Genomic DNA, 15,290 nt, shown 5'->3' on the forward strand with positions numbered 1-15,290 from the left:
TTTGCACCTCCCACTGCCAGCACCCACCATTAGAAAGGTATTATTTTCCTAAAGGAAAATTCCATTATCCGGTTTTTCTGTTGTGTTCACTCTTTTGATGTTTTAATTTTTAGCTGATGAAAGACTAATGCAGACACATTTATCACATGTGTATGAGGGGATCAGAAATCATTGTAAAGTGGTTCCTGGTGGACATTTTTGCAACACAGTGTAATTATATTGAATTTTATAATAAAAGTTGCATAATCCTGAGTTGCTTTAGGTTTATCAAAGATTAAACTGTATGCAGTATTGTGTTTGTATTATTGTATTTCATTACATACCAATTCTTTAAAAGTTTTTCATCCATATGCATGTACGTGTGTAGAAGCCTGGGTTCCCCAGGAAGCTGAACCTGAGATTTACGTACCAGAGGTTGCTGAATGGTGCAGGCACGGTCCCCGCCTGAGGGCAGGATGGGCTGAGAGGCAGCCAGAAGGCTTCAGCAGCCCTGCAGAGAGCTCAGGCTGGGCTGGTCCTTCAGAGTTCCCGCAACTTGGGGTGAGGGACTCAGGCCTTAAACCCGTTATCAGTTATCCATTAGAGCCTAACAAATTACCCCAAACAGAGCAGCTTAAAATAGCAAACATATATTATCTCCTAATGCCTGTGGGTCAGGAATCCAGGGACAGCTGAGCTGATACCTCTGCCTGAAAACCTCTCACGGGCTACCAGCAGGTGTTGACGGGGGGCAGCCCCTTCAGGGTGTGACTGGTGAAGTCCGCCTCCCGGCCTGCAGCGGCTGCTGGCCGGCCGCCGGGCCCTCACGGGCTGCGGGCCAGAGGCAGGTCCTTCCCATGTGGGCCTCTGCACACAGCAGCCCACGGCAGGGCCACTGGCTTCCCTCGGAGCCAGCCAGCAAGAGCCCCCGAGACAGGCCACGATCTTTTGTGTCTAATCTCAGATGTGACATCCCATCGTTTCTGCCATATTTTACTCATGGAAGCAGGCCACTGGGTCGGGCCTGCACTCAAGGAGAGGGGGTGACGCGTGAACACCAGGAGGCAGGGATCTCAGAGGCTGCCCACGACCCGCCCAGCTACCAGTCACTGGATGCAGGCTGCCCCGGACGATGGGTCGTGACCGTGGGGAAGCAGCTCCCCTCAGCTGAGGCAATTCCTAAGGAGGCAGGAGCTGGGGGCCTGGCCAACAGCTTTTCTAACAGTTGGGGCAATAAAGCCATCCTTCCCAAGTGGGACCTGGGTGCTACTGATCAGCACCCACCTCGACATGTACTTGGTTACTAGGATACTTAATAAACCAGAATTTCTCTGTCTTACTTAAACTGCAACATGTAATGTCTCCTTATGTTTTTGTTGCTGTTTTGTTTCTGGCACATTTAGAAACAAACCAGTTTGTTTAGTTACTTAACTGTTTGGACAGTTCTTTCACCATAGTAACACTTTTAAACATCTGTTTTTAAAGGAGAAATTACAGTGCAGCACGTATCAGATCTCTGTTTGATACAGACGTTCACTTCAAGTTTTTCAGTGAGCAGCATAAAACTAAGTATTTCTTAGCTTGCAATGAATCATTTTTAGTTTTTATTTTTTTTTAAATATATCTTTATTGATTTCAGTGAGAGGAAAGGAGAGGGAGAGAGAGAGAGATAGAAACCTCAATGATGAGAGAGTCATTGATCGAGCCTGCAACCCGGGCATGTGCCCTGACCGGGAATCGAACCCTGATCGCCTGGATCCCAGGTCGACGCTCAACTGCTGAGCCACGCCCGGACGGGCATTTTTTTAAAAAACCATTTTAAGCTAAAAGATCCTGAATGCAAAAGCATTTTCAAAACAGTTTTTATTCTTTTTCTGGAAATGTAAACTTGATCAAAGGAGCTACCCGGCGATAAGGAGCGAGGGTTTCGTTTTCAGATTAGAAACTTTAATAAAGTTACAAGAACTTAGATACTGTCTTCAGTCCTCTAATTTCTTCCAACTTTCAGGTCGGTTTTCATCTGTTTTGGTTTTACTTTATTTTGCAGGTGAGGAAGCCCCTGGTTCTGTCACTTTTCTTTATCAGATCACCAGAGGAATGGCAGCGAGGAGTTACGGACTGAATGTGGCTAAGCTGGCAGACGTTCCTGGAGAAATTTTAAAGCAAGCAGCCAGCAAGTCAGAAGAGCTGGAAGGATTAGTAAATATGAAGAGGTCAGAATGATTGTGTTGCTTTTTTTTATTTATAACGAAACCTTCCAAGTTTTCCAAGGAAGAGGCTTGTCCTTGGTCCTGTACGTGAGCATCTCTACCTTTAAGTACCTTTTCAGACACAAACATTTAATCACAGTGAAATGGAAACAGCTCTCCTGAAGCGCGTGAAATTCAGCCTGCTCCTCTAGCCAGATTGTCATCTAGGAAGCTGCTAAATTGTTTTTTCTGTCATTTTTTCTAAAGAATTGTTAACTCCTTAATGTGTGCCAACACATTAGTTGCTTAAAACATTCATTTGTACAGAAAAATTACTAAAAAAGACACACCTCAATATATAAAACCTTTGGGGTACCTCTTTCCCCCCCACACATTACATTCAGATATGCAGTGGTTGCTCAGAGATTAGGACGTCTGTCAGGACAGAATGGAAATAGTATTATGTATCTAGGCAATCCTGGACAGTATCTACATGTCACTTTGTGGGTTTGTTTTTGACAAATTTTTCATTCTAAACCCAGCTTCTCTCTGTCCCTAGAATACGTATGTGAATGCACTCCACCCTTTACCCTGGATGCCCAGCCTGGACATAGTCAGTATATAAGCTGTTCTTAAGATGTACCCAAGATATACTTTGGAAGACATTCCTAGGAAAATATCACATAAATAAATAATAAATTACAGTATTTTGTTCCCCAAATATAAGATTATATTATCAAACCACATAAGCTCTCATCTACCTCCTGCCCCACTCCTGCTCGGCCTGGAGATTCTGAGTTGCCTGGGGGTAGGTTGCTGGGCGGGTCGTGGGCAGCCTCTGAGATCCCTGCCTCCTGGTGTTCACGCGTCACCCCCTCTCCTTGAGTGCAGGCCCGACCCAGTGGCCTGCGTCCATGAGCAAAATACGGCAGAAACGATGGGATGTCACATCTGAGATTAGACACAAAAGATCGTGGCCTGTCGGGGGCTCCTGCTGGCTCCGAGGGAAGCCAGTGGCCCTGCCGTGGGCTGCTGTGTGCAGAGGCCCACATGGGAAGGACCTGCCTCTGGCCCGCAGCCCGTGAGGGCCCGGCGGCCGGCCAGCAGCCGCTGCAGGCCGGGAGGCGCCAACCTGAGGCCCCCAACAGGAAATCGTGACCACATTTTTTTTTTTTTTTTTAAATATATCTTTATTGATTTCAGAGAGAGGAAAGGAGAGGGAGAGACAGAGACAGAAACATCAATGATGAGTCACTGATCGGCGAGCCCGCAACCCGGGCCTGTGCCCTGACCGGGAATCGAACCCCGATCGCCAGGATCCTAGGGCGACGCTCGACCGCCGAGCCCCGCGGCCGGGCCGTGACCACACTGAGTGTTGATACACAGTTCAGTTACCGGAACAGTGTGCAGCGCGGCTCTGCCTCCCCTGCGGCTCCGCCCGGGCTCCGCGCCTCGCGGTGCGGCTGGGCTGCAGGCGACGAGCGGCTTTCTCTCCTGGGTCATCTGCAGCGCCAGATTAGGAGGGGTGGTGTAATCAGCAACAGCCTATTTCTAATTATAAATATGTGTAATTATTCTATTTGTAACTATTGTTACGAAATAGTTAATACAAAATTTTTCCAAAGAGAAAAGGAATTATCTGTGCGTTTGAAAATAAACTTAGCCCTAAGCGAAATAAGCCAGTCAGAAAGACAAGTACCACATGATCTCACTTATATGTGGAATATGATAAATAAAATAAACTGATGAACAAAACAGATCGAGAGACACAGAAGCATGGAAGAGACTGAGGGATCGCAGAGGGAAGGTGGGGTGGGAGTGGGGAGAGATTAACCGAAGAACTTGTGTGTCTATAAGCATCACCCACGGACACAGACCTTGCTATGGGGAGGGCCTGGAGGGGGTACAGGGTGGAGGGGATCAATGGGGGTAAAAAAAGGACATCTGTAATACTTTCAACAATACAGATAAATTTTTTTAAAAAAGAAAAGCTTAGCCCTAGTTCTTTGCAAAGTCCAAAGACAACTTTAATTCCTCTTTGGTTGTCTTAACTATGATTTTCCTTTTTCCCTGAAGAAACTAGAATAAAACTTTACTACAAAACATGCACTGCTGGGTGTCAATAGAATATATTTTATACTTGTTGCTACTATATAGCCTGTAAATCAAAAGTGATAAAATTCACAGGTGACTTACAAATAAATATTTTAACCCTTCCAACTACTGTGTGGCATTCTGAAATCTAGAAAGTTACCTTGACAAACAGAGAATTGTAGGAAAAGGTTGTGTTGGGATAAAATCTGCTGACTTATCAGGACATGATATTTATTATTTTACCTTTTCACTAAAAGTGCTTATCTCATCAGCTCCGTTGGCCAGATCCTGTGCGTTGATGGGGTTGGTTACAGTGCTAATACCTGCTGAATGGAGCTGCGGCGTCTGCAGCAGCCTGGACCAGCCTCAGCTCCTGTTCCCGCTGCTGTGTGTCCATGAGCCCATTTAGTCCGCGGCAGCCGGGGGAGAGGGGCTGCTGTAGGCCCACGTGGCGGGTGGGAGCTCCCCGAGAAACCGGGTCGCCCGGGAAGCTAGTGGCCGGCAGCGACTGGAACGGAGAGACCGCTTCGGACCCAGACACACAGCGGGGTCGCTCTCTGCAGAAAAAAGCAGGGCTGTGTTATGTTGGCACTTTACCCGTTAGTTAGCTTTATTTTATTAAATCAGTTTTACTTTTTATCCTGTGAGCACACTCAGCCTCTGGCTGAGTTAGAAGAGGGAGGAACGGAGGCGGCCCTGAGAACCCCGGACGCCACACCAGCCCCTCCCGCCCGCAGCCCGGGTGGGGTCTGATGTCCCGGCCGCAGAGCTTCCGGTGAGATGTGCTTTTCCCCAGCATTTCATTTATAAAGTAAATAGTGTTTTATTTTCTCTCCAGGAAAAGGCTAAAGTGTTTTACAAAATTCTGGACAATAAAGGATGCCAAAGACCTGCGGACGTGGGCAGATGAGTTTGAAGTGGAAGGCATGGCAGACTCCTGATTAAAGTGAAGACTACGTTTCAAATGAAAACTAGAGAATTGACACCAACTGTGCAGAGCAGCCCCCCTCTGAGCGTGAAGCAGGACGTGGGACGTTCCTGTGGGAAACGGCATCAGTGTCGAAGGTCTCCCTCGGTCCTGGCGCCCTGGTTTGAAGTGTAAACGCTTGTGAATATTAAGACTTGTGTTCTGTAATTAGAAAACCTCAGGGACGGTAAGCTTCACATAAAATCAGAACCTGGAGGAAGCCTAACGTGGTAGAATATAGTGCATGAGTGTGTAAGGAGTGACCTAAAAACTTAATTTATATTTTTATCTGTTTCAGTTTAGATAACTTGCGACTGGGTGAAATGTCTGGTAAGACTCTCCCTTTTCACTTGAACTAAAGTAATTTTATAATCCACCCCTTTATTCACTCTGGGCTTGAGTATTTTTGATAAGAAATGGACTTACCAAGCGTTTAGAAACGACCACAGGTGGAATAAAGTCATATGAAATTTGAAATGTTAAGTATGGTCAGTTTTCAGCAATTTAAAGATTGTTGGATGAAATTATCTGTCATTCGTTCAAATAATAAACATTTAATGAATACTTGCTATAAATTATAATTTCTTTGTTGAATTTTGGGGTTTTCAACTTTCTGGCAGTTACTACTTTTAAAGTTTAATTATGGAACCAAGATTGCTCTCCCACGAGGCGCACAGCCCTGGGCCGAGCAAGCTGGGCCCTGGTCAGGCAGCCGCGGCTGTGCAGCTCCGTGCTGAGTCGCACCCTGTGGGTTGAGGGCAGTGCCCGCGCCCTGGTAGGCACAGCACCTGCTCGCTGTGTTCCTGAGGTTTCACAGCACTTACATCTGGCTTCTCAGATCCATGCATCTTTCGTTTCTAAATAAATGGCCTGCAGGAAGGCTGCCGTCCCATTTCCCACAGTTACTGCCGCTCAGTTAAACGCCTCCCACACACATTTGATGGGTGTATTTCTAATTCCTCTGTTAGATTATTTCCTGCAGTGGCCCCGGCAGCGACCCCGGACGTGGGAGTCAGTGTCGCCCCCCAGGCTGACGAAGGGTAGTTGGTCGCCACACTTTTCAGCCGCTCGCCTTTCCGGAGAGAGTGTGATGTAGTTCGATTGATCCACCGCCCCTCCAGAAATTCTCAGAAATGTTTCAAAATAGACTTAGTTGGGATTTCCTCTTTAAATTTTAAAAAAGAACAATACTTGTTGGTGTTTCAATGCTCTATGTGACTGAATGTTTTATATTCTTTCTAACAAGTTTACCATCGGGGGGGATATCCACTCTGGTTTGCCTGGGACAGTCCTGGCCTGTACCTGTTTTCCTGGCATATTTATTAAAAGCCTCTTTTACTCTCAAGCATCCTGTTCTGAGTAATAAATGATGTGGTTTCCCCAGCTAAGGTGCTGGTTCACAGGCACACTCACTGCCTTGATAGGTTTGAATGTCGTCTTAAAAAATCTATTTTTTTCTTGCCCGTTGTACTGATTTTTATCCCCAGGCCTGCCACTTGCTTTGCCTGTTCAAAAGAAATACTCAGCTGCAGCGTTTAGAAACTACAGCTCTGCTGCCTGGCACCGTAGAGCGCCACTGCCTGGCCTGCGTCTGAGACGACCTGCAGCTTCCATGAGGCCACGGTGAGTGTGCCCCTGCGCGACTTCACGGGCCACGTCGCAGGGCGCCTTCCTGCAGAAACCACCTCGCTGCCTCCCTCGCTGCCTCGCCGCCCCCCCCCCCCCTTTTACACAGGACACTCTCGCTTCTCCTGCAGAAATACGGGGCCGTTCTAACCTGCTGCTCAGCCCCAGGCTCCGTTTCTAACATCCTCGCTCCGTGAAGCTCCCTCGCTGGACGCAGGGCTGTCCCTCCCTCTGGCAGAATCTCCTAAGGAAGTTTTTAAGCACATTCCTGGGCCCCACTCTAGCTCTGCTGAGTCTGAATCTCTGAGGTCGGCACCCAGCAGGAACATCAGCCAGCGTTCGTTTCTGTGCTCGTTTCTTCCGTCCCATTTTCTCTCCCCTTTCCCTTTCTCATTTCTCCCTACATTGTTAATAATCTTATCTGTAAACGAATTTGCTAAAAATCATATTTCTTGGATCATAACCCCTCTCCAAGATTCTGATTCAGTAGGTCTTGTGTGGGGCCCAGGAAACTTTATTAATAAATTTTTTAAGTAGACTTTTTTCTGGAGCAGGAAGTCGAGCGAGGTGCCATCTACCCGTCTGCGCACAGCGTCCCCGCCAGAGGGGACGTTTGGTTGAGCTGACCCCCTCCGTGGCCGCATCACTCAGCCGCAGCATCTCCATCGGGCTTCACCCTCGGCGTTCAGCACACTGGGTTTGGACAACAGCGCCCGACGCGTCACAGAGCGCTCACTGCCCTGACAACGCTCGGTGCTCCGCCCGGCCTTCTCTTCCTCTTCTCTAACCCCTGACAACCGGTGATTCTTTACTCTCTTTATAGTTTGGTTTTTCCCAGAATGTCCCAATGTTGGGATCATACAGGATGTATCTTTTTCCAATTGGCTTAGTTCACTTAGTAATACGCATTTAACTTTCCTTGATGTATTTTCATGGTATGAAAGCGCATTTATTTTTAGCACTGGAGTAATATTCCATTCTCTCGATGAATTAAGCTGCTGTAAATGTGTGGTGTTTTGTGGGATATAGTTTTCTTTTTTCTTTTTTAATTGTTGAAAGTATTACAAATGTCTCCTTTTCTCCCAATTGACCCCTCCCCAGCCCCTCTCCCCACCATTGTCCGTGTCCTTGGGTTGTGCATATCTGCATATAAATTCTTTAGTCACTCTCTCCCCCTCCACCCACCCGCCCTCCTCCATCCCTCTGACATTCGTCAGTCTGATCCATGCTTCCATGTCACTGAATCTATTCTGTTCATCAGTTTATTAAGTTCTTTAGATTCCACGTATAAGCGAGATCATGTGATGTTTGTCTTTCTCTGCCTGGCTTATTTCACTCAGCATAATATTCTCCAGGTCCATCCATACTGTCCCAAAGGGCACGAGATCCTTCTTCTTTACAGCTGCGTAGTATTCCATGGTGTGAATGTCCCACAGCTTTTTTATCCACTCATCTCCTGATGGGCACCTGGGCTGTTTCCAGATCTGAGCTATTGTAAACTGCGCTGCTGTGAACATCGGGGAGCGTATATTCTTTCTGATGAATGTTTCAGGATTCTTAGGATACATTCCTAGGAGTGGAATCACTGGGTCAAAAGGCAGCTCCATTTTTAAGTTTTTGAGGAACCTCCACACTGTTTTCCACAGTGGTTGCACCAGTCTGCATTCCCCCCAGCAGTGCACCAGGGTTCCCCTTTCCCCACACCCTCGCCAGCACATGTCCGTTGTTGATTTGCTGATGGAGCCATTCTGACAGGTGTGAAGTGACACCTCAGTGTGGTTTTAATTTGCATCTCTGATGATTAGCGACATCAAGCATTTTCTCATGTGTCTCTTGGCTACCTGTGTGTCCTTTTTGGAGAAGTGTCTATTCAGGCCCTTCGCCCATTTCTTAATTGGGTTGTTTGTCTTTCTCTTGCTGAGGGCTATGAGTTCTTTGTACACTTTGGAAATTAGCCCCTTATCAGATGCATCCCTGGCAAATATGTTTTCCCAGACCGTGGGGTTCCTTTGTATTTTGAGGCTGTTTTCTTTTGCTGTGCAGAAGCTTTTAGTTTGATGTAGTCCCGTGTGTTTATTTTTTCCTTTGTTTCTCTTGCCCCAGGAGATGTATCAGTGAAAAGTCCACTACGTGGGGTGTCTGTGACTTTAGTGCCTATCTTTTCTTCCAGGAATTTTATGGTTTCATGACTTACGTTTAAGTCTTTTACCCATTTTGAGTTTATTTTTGTGTATGGTGAAAGTTGGTGGTCTAGTTTCATTTTTTTGCAAGTATCTGTCCAATTTTCCCAGCACCATTTATTGAAGAGACTGTCCTTACTCCATTGGATGCTCTTGCCTCCTTCGTCAAATACTAACTGACCGTAAGGGCGTGGGTCTATTTCTGGGGTCTCTGTTCTGTTCCATTGGTCAATGTGCCTGTTGTTGTACCAATACCAGGCCTCCAGTGTATTCTTGATATCAGATATAGTGTTCTACACTTCTGCCTGGTTCTTATTTGTGATATCTATCTACTTTTTCATTTTTTCAATAAGTTCCTCGACCTTTCCATGAAGTGTCTTGTTCTCATTAATTTCCTTGAGCACCTTTATAACCATTACTCTGAACTCTATTTCTGACCACTTGCTTAACTCCATCTCATCAAGGTCTTTTCCTGATGAATTTTCCTTTTCTTTAGTTTGGGGGTTCTTTTTCTCCCTATTTTGGTGGCTTTTAGTATTTGTATCTGTATATTAGATTTATTTGCTGTCTCCCAGTCTAGTGGGGTGGAATTTTGTAGTCTGAGTTGAGTGGAGCCCAGTGGTGTGTTTTCCTTCTACTTCTGAGCTATTTTCTCTAGGCGTGTCCCTTTTTGTAGGTTCTTTGGGCTCTCCTATTGTGATTGGGTCTAGGTTGTTGTTGACCCGTTTTTGGTAGGACTCTCCTCTCAGGTTGGCTAACTGTGTGGCTCAGCCCCAACCATGTTATGTGAGCTGTTGCACAGGTGCTGGCAAGGCAGGACAATATACAACCAAACTTCCAGGAAACAAGCAGCATCTTACAAAATATCCGGACAATCACAATGAAAACATCCCAAGTGAAAGTAGAACTGGGAGAGCGAAGTGAAAACACAAATGCTAAAGCAAAAAAAAAAAGAGAGAGAGAGAGAGAAAATAGAGAACAGATATTATTGCTGATAGTAATGAAAAGTTAAAAAAGCAATAATAAAATAAAAGTAAAAGTAAAAAATAGAGAAGCTACTGGGAGATAAAAGAGGCAGAGACAAGATTCTAAAAGAAGGGTGAGCAAAAAATTAATGATAGAGAATAGGAATAGGAAAATAGTTGAAAAAATACAATAAACAGATAAACAGAAACAAACAAAAAGACAGGAAGACAGAAGGGAGAAAAAGAAAAAAAGAAAAGAAATAAAAGCAAATTTATGCCAATGGAACAAGAAGAAAGAGAGATAAATCCAGAGAAAGGAGGGAGACCAGTAAGAGATACGGGGGAAACAACAGAGGAAAATCGGTAAACTTACTGGTTACAGTGGTAATGTCCTGGCAGGTAAGCAGAGAATGTCAAGAAAACCTTGATAATAGAACAAAAGACAAAACAAAGCAAAAAAAAAAAGAAAAAGCAAAGCTAAACAAATTTTTTTTAATTAAAAATTTTTAAATTTAAAAAGAAAAATTTGTTTTTTTCTCTTTTCAAAAAAAATTTTTTTAAAGTCAGTCAGGTGAGTCCTCCGGGCAGCTTGTGTTGTCTGCGGGTCACTGTTTTGTTTCTCCTGGGAGGTGCTTGTGTCTCAGCCAATGTGAGGAGCGTCCAGGTTTGGCTCTGGTGTCCTCAGGTAGATGGTTGATCTGAGGCTCTCCGCGGGCCACCTCCTCTTGTCAGCTATTTGCCTCCCCCTTGTAGTGGCCTGGTCTTGCTCCAGAGTCTAGTCTTCAGGGTGCAGGGTGGCTAGTGAAGCTCAGGGTGTCACCCCCCTTAGAGGTGTCGCTGTCAGGCTCACTGTGGGGAAGTTAGTCTCTGCTCCACAGCCAGCTCCTCAGCCCTACCCTGTCTTCTGATTCTAGGTCCTCAGGCTCTGTCCTGCTGCAGCTTCAGATTGACTTCAGCCTGTTGCCTTTTCTGTCTGGGCCGTTTCAGCAGCCTGGGCTCAGTGGGTTTGATTAAAAAATTCCAGTGAGCACTTTGCCTGCCCAGCTCTCAGAAGGAGTTTTAAGATTTCCTCCAGTTCCCAAACAATAGTCCCTGAGAGTCTTATTCTTGTATTGTTGTCCTGTGAGCTGATCTCCCTTCCCCCTCAGGACTCTGCCCTGCTGGGGATACCTGGGGCCTCAGTGAGCTGAACCAGCCCCTTTCCTACTGGGGGCGGTGCTCCCGGCTGCAGGAAAGGTAGTTGTCCTCCGTCCGCCCCTCCTTCCCCAGTTCGTTTTGGCTAAAAGCACAGGGCACTTACTTCAAACTCTCCACAATGCTGACACAAGTCCCAGCTTTTGCTGGTCTGTCTCCCCAGTGCAAGCCAGGAAGGTGGACACCTGTTGAGCAGTGAAAAATTCAGAAGCGCACAAAGCAACACAGAGTGAGAGAACCCACCCTGCAAGGTCCCGTCGCCCCCGAGCCTTGGTACCAAGCAGAAGGGGTCTCAAGGTCAGCCTCACCCCCCCGTAGCTGCCCTGCACAGCTGATCTCAGTAAAGCTGGGGCAGCTCCTTGAGCTCTACCCCAGCTCCCCACAGAGCAGGTCAAAAAACCCTGGCAGCTCTGGGAGCTGGGGTCCTGATTTGCCCTTCTGTCAGCTCTGGACCCTCTCTGGCGGCAGGAGGGCTCTCATTTCCTTCCCCGCACCGCACAGATCAAATGCTTTCTGGGGTTCTACACCATGCCTTACGGGAAGGCAGAGAGTCCCTGTATGTGGCTGCTCAGTGCAGCCCTCCAGCCCCTTCTATTTGGGAGTCACACACTGTGGGACGGCCTTTCCCACAGGCAGCAGCCGGGGTGAAAGAGACCTGTGCCGTCTGCAGCATTAGGGGCATGTTTTCACTGGGAGGCGCAGTCCCCTCCTTACAGGCACATTGTTCCCCTGGCTCCCTCTGCCCTCCACGCGGGCCACTCCTTCCCTTCTCCTCTGCTCCGGGTTTGAGATCCCAGCTTTTGGATGCCAGTCCACAGTGTCAAGGGGAGGGAGCTTTGCAGCCTCTAACCCTCGGGGTTCGGAGCCCAGCGCAGGCTTCAGGGGGACTCCCCCTTTCTACGCCCCCCTCTCTTACCAGAGCTGTGATGTTTCTTCAGGGCTTCCCGCCCCCGCGCCCTCCTGAATCTGCAGGGGTGGGAAGCGGAGAGCTGGACAGGAGCCTCTCAGAGCACAGGTTTTAATGAAAATGACGTGAAGGCACCAGAACTTGTCTTTGGTTTCATGTACCTGCTTTTAAGTTTTTGAAAATTTTAAACACCAGCCCAGAGAATTAAAATTACCAGCCACCAAACTTCTGACTAATCTGTTTGGTGTGAAGAGAGTCCGAGGTGAGGCCAGAGCTGGGAACAGCCTCTGAGGAGGCAGATGGGGGCGCGTTGGTGCAGAGAAGGCATTTAAATTCTCATCCTGTGCATCTGGGTTCCTTCCAGAGCTGTCTTTCCATAAAAACTATACTCCCAGGCTTTGTCTGATTTTGTTCTATTAACCTAATTGCCTGTTACATAAAATAAACGACTTAATGTTCATACTTAGAATTCTCTGAAACAACTATATGAAAAAATGCTTTATTCTTAAGTATGACAATGAAATACGAATATGAAATCTGTTACTAACAACACCTCTTCTGTCTGTCCATCAAGAGGTCCCCTTAGCTCACATACAACAGAAAAAGAAAACTAAATAAAATGATCAGTTAATGCAAGTACAACGCTTCATCTGTTTGATTTATCACCACGCGAAACAAAAGAACAGACTCACGCATCGTTTAGATCGCTGCATTTGCCTAGGATTTCTCGCCAGGGTCCCAGGAAATGGAATCCCATCTAGCTGCAACTTCATTCTGTGCATGTTCTAAGCCCTGTACTTTGGTCTATAACAGAAAAAAAACTGTGGAGACGCAAATCCAGGTAATGAGTCCCGGACACACAACATCAGTAGATGTATGTAGACGTGAACGCTGCACATGGTGAGTCTGTCAGGAAGGAGAGTAGAACAGTGTCCAGTGTCTACAGTTTATGTGATGGTTGTGCTGTTCCTTGGTGTGGACACATGCACAGGAACTGATATTTACCAACTTGTGCCATCCAGCACAGGACACTGGAGAAATACTGGACTGTGGAGCTTTCCTTTTAATCTCTGCTCACCTGGAGTCCCTGGGACTCATGGTGGTGGCTTAGGGAACACTCAAGGCCAAGTAATGCCTATGGACATACCTCTGGCCATGCTGTGAATATAAAAAATAAATTTGCATCCAAAGTAATAAAATGTTTGAACCAAAGCTATCGTTGTTTGTCTAAGATTTCTTTATAAATAGTGACCAAGATATATATATGAGTGAGGGTAAAACCTATTAAACATGTCCTGGTCCCACTTCTGTAAAGGAGAAGGTAATCATGTCACCCGGAGAAATTCTTTAGGACACTAATAAAAATCAAAAACAGGAAGATTATTCCAATTTTCTAACACACAGATGCCATTCTGCTCTTTTCCAAAAATCCATATTCAAATTCAAATATAGAGGGTTCTGCATGAAAACGAGTTGTGAGCTACATACTTCTAGAAAAATATAATGCAAAATATTCATCAAATTCTGATGTGTGTCATTGTAAGAAAAATTCTAAATTACTGAACAGAACCTTCGAGGGCTCGCGTGGTTGATGTGGAAGAGGGAAAGCAGTGATGCTGTGGCCATAGCACTTCACAGGAGAATGTGATGTCTCCAGCTGAGAATACGAATGAGAAAACAGAGACAGATGGGAAATAGGAAATGAAACGATTAGATTTCATTTTCCTGAGTTCAGTGAGTAGTGCAGACTGAGAACAGGAGCCCTCTCTCCACATGCAGAGTTCATGCCAATTCTTCGTCATGGATATTTTTTATACTTTTTAAATTTTTTGTTTACTTTCAATATTATTTTGTAGTGGTTTCAGGTGTGTTGCATAGTGTTTAGATAAGCATGTACTTTATCAAGTGGTGCCCCCGTCTCCAGCACCCACCACACAGTTACCACAGTGCTCCTGACCCGGCCCTGTGCTGCACTTCACGTCCTGGGGCTAGTCTGTGGCGACCAACTTGCACTTAATATTCCCACCTCCTCCCAGCCCCCAAACCCCATCCTCTCTGGCAACCACCACTTTGCTCTTTGTGTTTATGAGTCTGTTTCAATTATTTATTTTGGTTTTTTAGATTCCACATATGAGTGGAGTCACACGGTGTTTGTCCCTCTCTGACGACGCATCTGTACATTTTCTGCCGCGACCTGGTGCTGCACCCCTGCGACTGGAAGGGGTGTCTCTCCGTTGGGGAGCAGCTGTTGCATGGACAGTGCTGTCTTGTGTGTGTTTACTTCATATAAGCATCAAAACACAGGCTTATGATGTTGCCAAGTTTCCAGCCACAGTGATTGGCAGAGAAAGTAGAGTAACTTTGGTGAAATCAGTTCTATAAAGTGAGAATCCATAAAGGACATTAATTTAATAGTGTTTTCTCTAAAAGACAAATGAAATAAAATATGCTAAACAAAATGCAACTAATATGATCTCTGTGGAACTATTTCCATTTTCAAGTTGATTTCTGTATACCACTAAATTCGATAAAAACCATTCTTAAAATCTTTGAGAGGGTCTCGTAAAAAGTATTTCATCACCTACATAGAAGAAAAAAGTTATGAGAAGGGGAAAAATAGGTTTTATATGAGACACAGGAGGTAAACAAGGCACCTGAAATTTTAGATGCTTAATTCAAGAGCCACGGCATATGGAAAACAACTTAATGTAATGCACAGAAAATGATTCATATTATGTATCTGTTAGATTTTTAGTTTTCTAGTAAATTATCGCATAACTTTAAATCACTTATTCCCTTCTTTCCCTTACTTCTGAAGACGGTGTGTACACACACGCGCACACCCCTTCCTCGGTCCCCTTGCCCCACGTTCCGTCTCTGCGCCCCGTAGGTACGTGTCGCACTTGCTGTGGGTTGAGCCCTGCGTCCCGCTGGCTGGGGCTCAGCGACAGGCACTGCGAAGGGGGCTGATTCCCAGTCTGGGCACATTCATCCGGGGAACAGCCAGTCAATGTTTCTGTCTCACACTGATGCTTCTCTTCCTCTCTTTCCTTTCCTCTCTCTCTAAAATAAATAAACATTCTTGAGTGAGGATTAAAAATATTTTTAAAGAAAAATATAATTACTGAGAAATCTTTTCACATTATTTAAGGTCTGTGGGTGCTGGGAAATGGACTGCTAATAAAGTAA

The 15,290-nt window shown here is 45.8% G+C and overlaps 1 protein-coding gene and 1 long non-coding RNA gene across 3 annotated transcripts in view; both read left to right on the top strand.

Moving 5' to 3' along the window:
• LOC107543706 (DNA mismatch repair protein Msh3-like) overlaps nucleotides 1–5,793 on the top strand; it is a 152,485-nt gene extending 146,692 nt beyond the window's left edge. The window contains exons 23-24 of the mRNA XM_087827169.1: nucleotides 2,027–2,192; nucleotides 5,101–5,793. Of these exons, the coding sequence (XP_087683295.1) occupies nucleotides 2,027–2,192; nucleotides 5,101–5,203 (269 nt within the window). The 3' untranslated portion in view covers nucleotides 5,204–5,793. The remainder of the gene's footprint in view (nucleotides 1–2,026; nucleotides 2,193–5,100) is intronic.
• An 869-nt stretch (nucleotides 5,794–6,662) lies between these two features.
• Nucleotides 6,663–14,499, top strand: LOC148090981 (uncharacterized). Of its 2 annotated transcripts, XR_015716027.1 has the most exons (3): nucleotides 6,663–6,852; nucleotides 7,410–7,655; nucleotides 14,223–14,499. It is a non-coding gene; the product is annotated as an uncharacterized LOC148090981 (long non-coding RNA). The 2 variants fall into 2 exon arrangements; XR_015716026.1 differs by having other exon boundaries at nucleotides 6,663–7,655.
• The last annotated feature ends 791 nt before the right edge of the window (nucleotides 14,500–15,290 follow it).

The sequence above is a fragment of the Miniopterus natalensis genome, chromosome 18 (assembly GCF_054644295.1).
Source record: "Miniopterus natalensis isolate mMinNat1 chromosome 18, mMinNat1.hap1, whole genome shotgun sequence".
Classification (NCBI taxonomy): Eukaryota; Metazoa; Chordata; class Mammalia; order Chiroptera; family Miniopteridae; genus Miniopterus; species Miniopterus natalensis.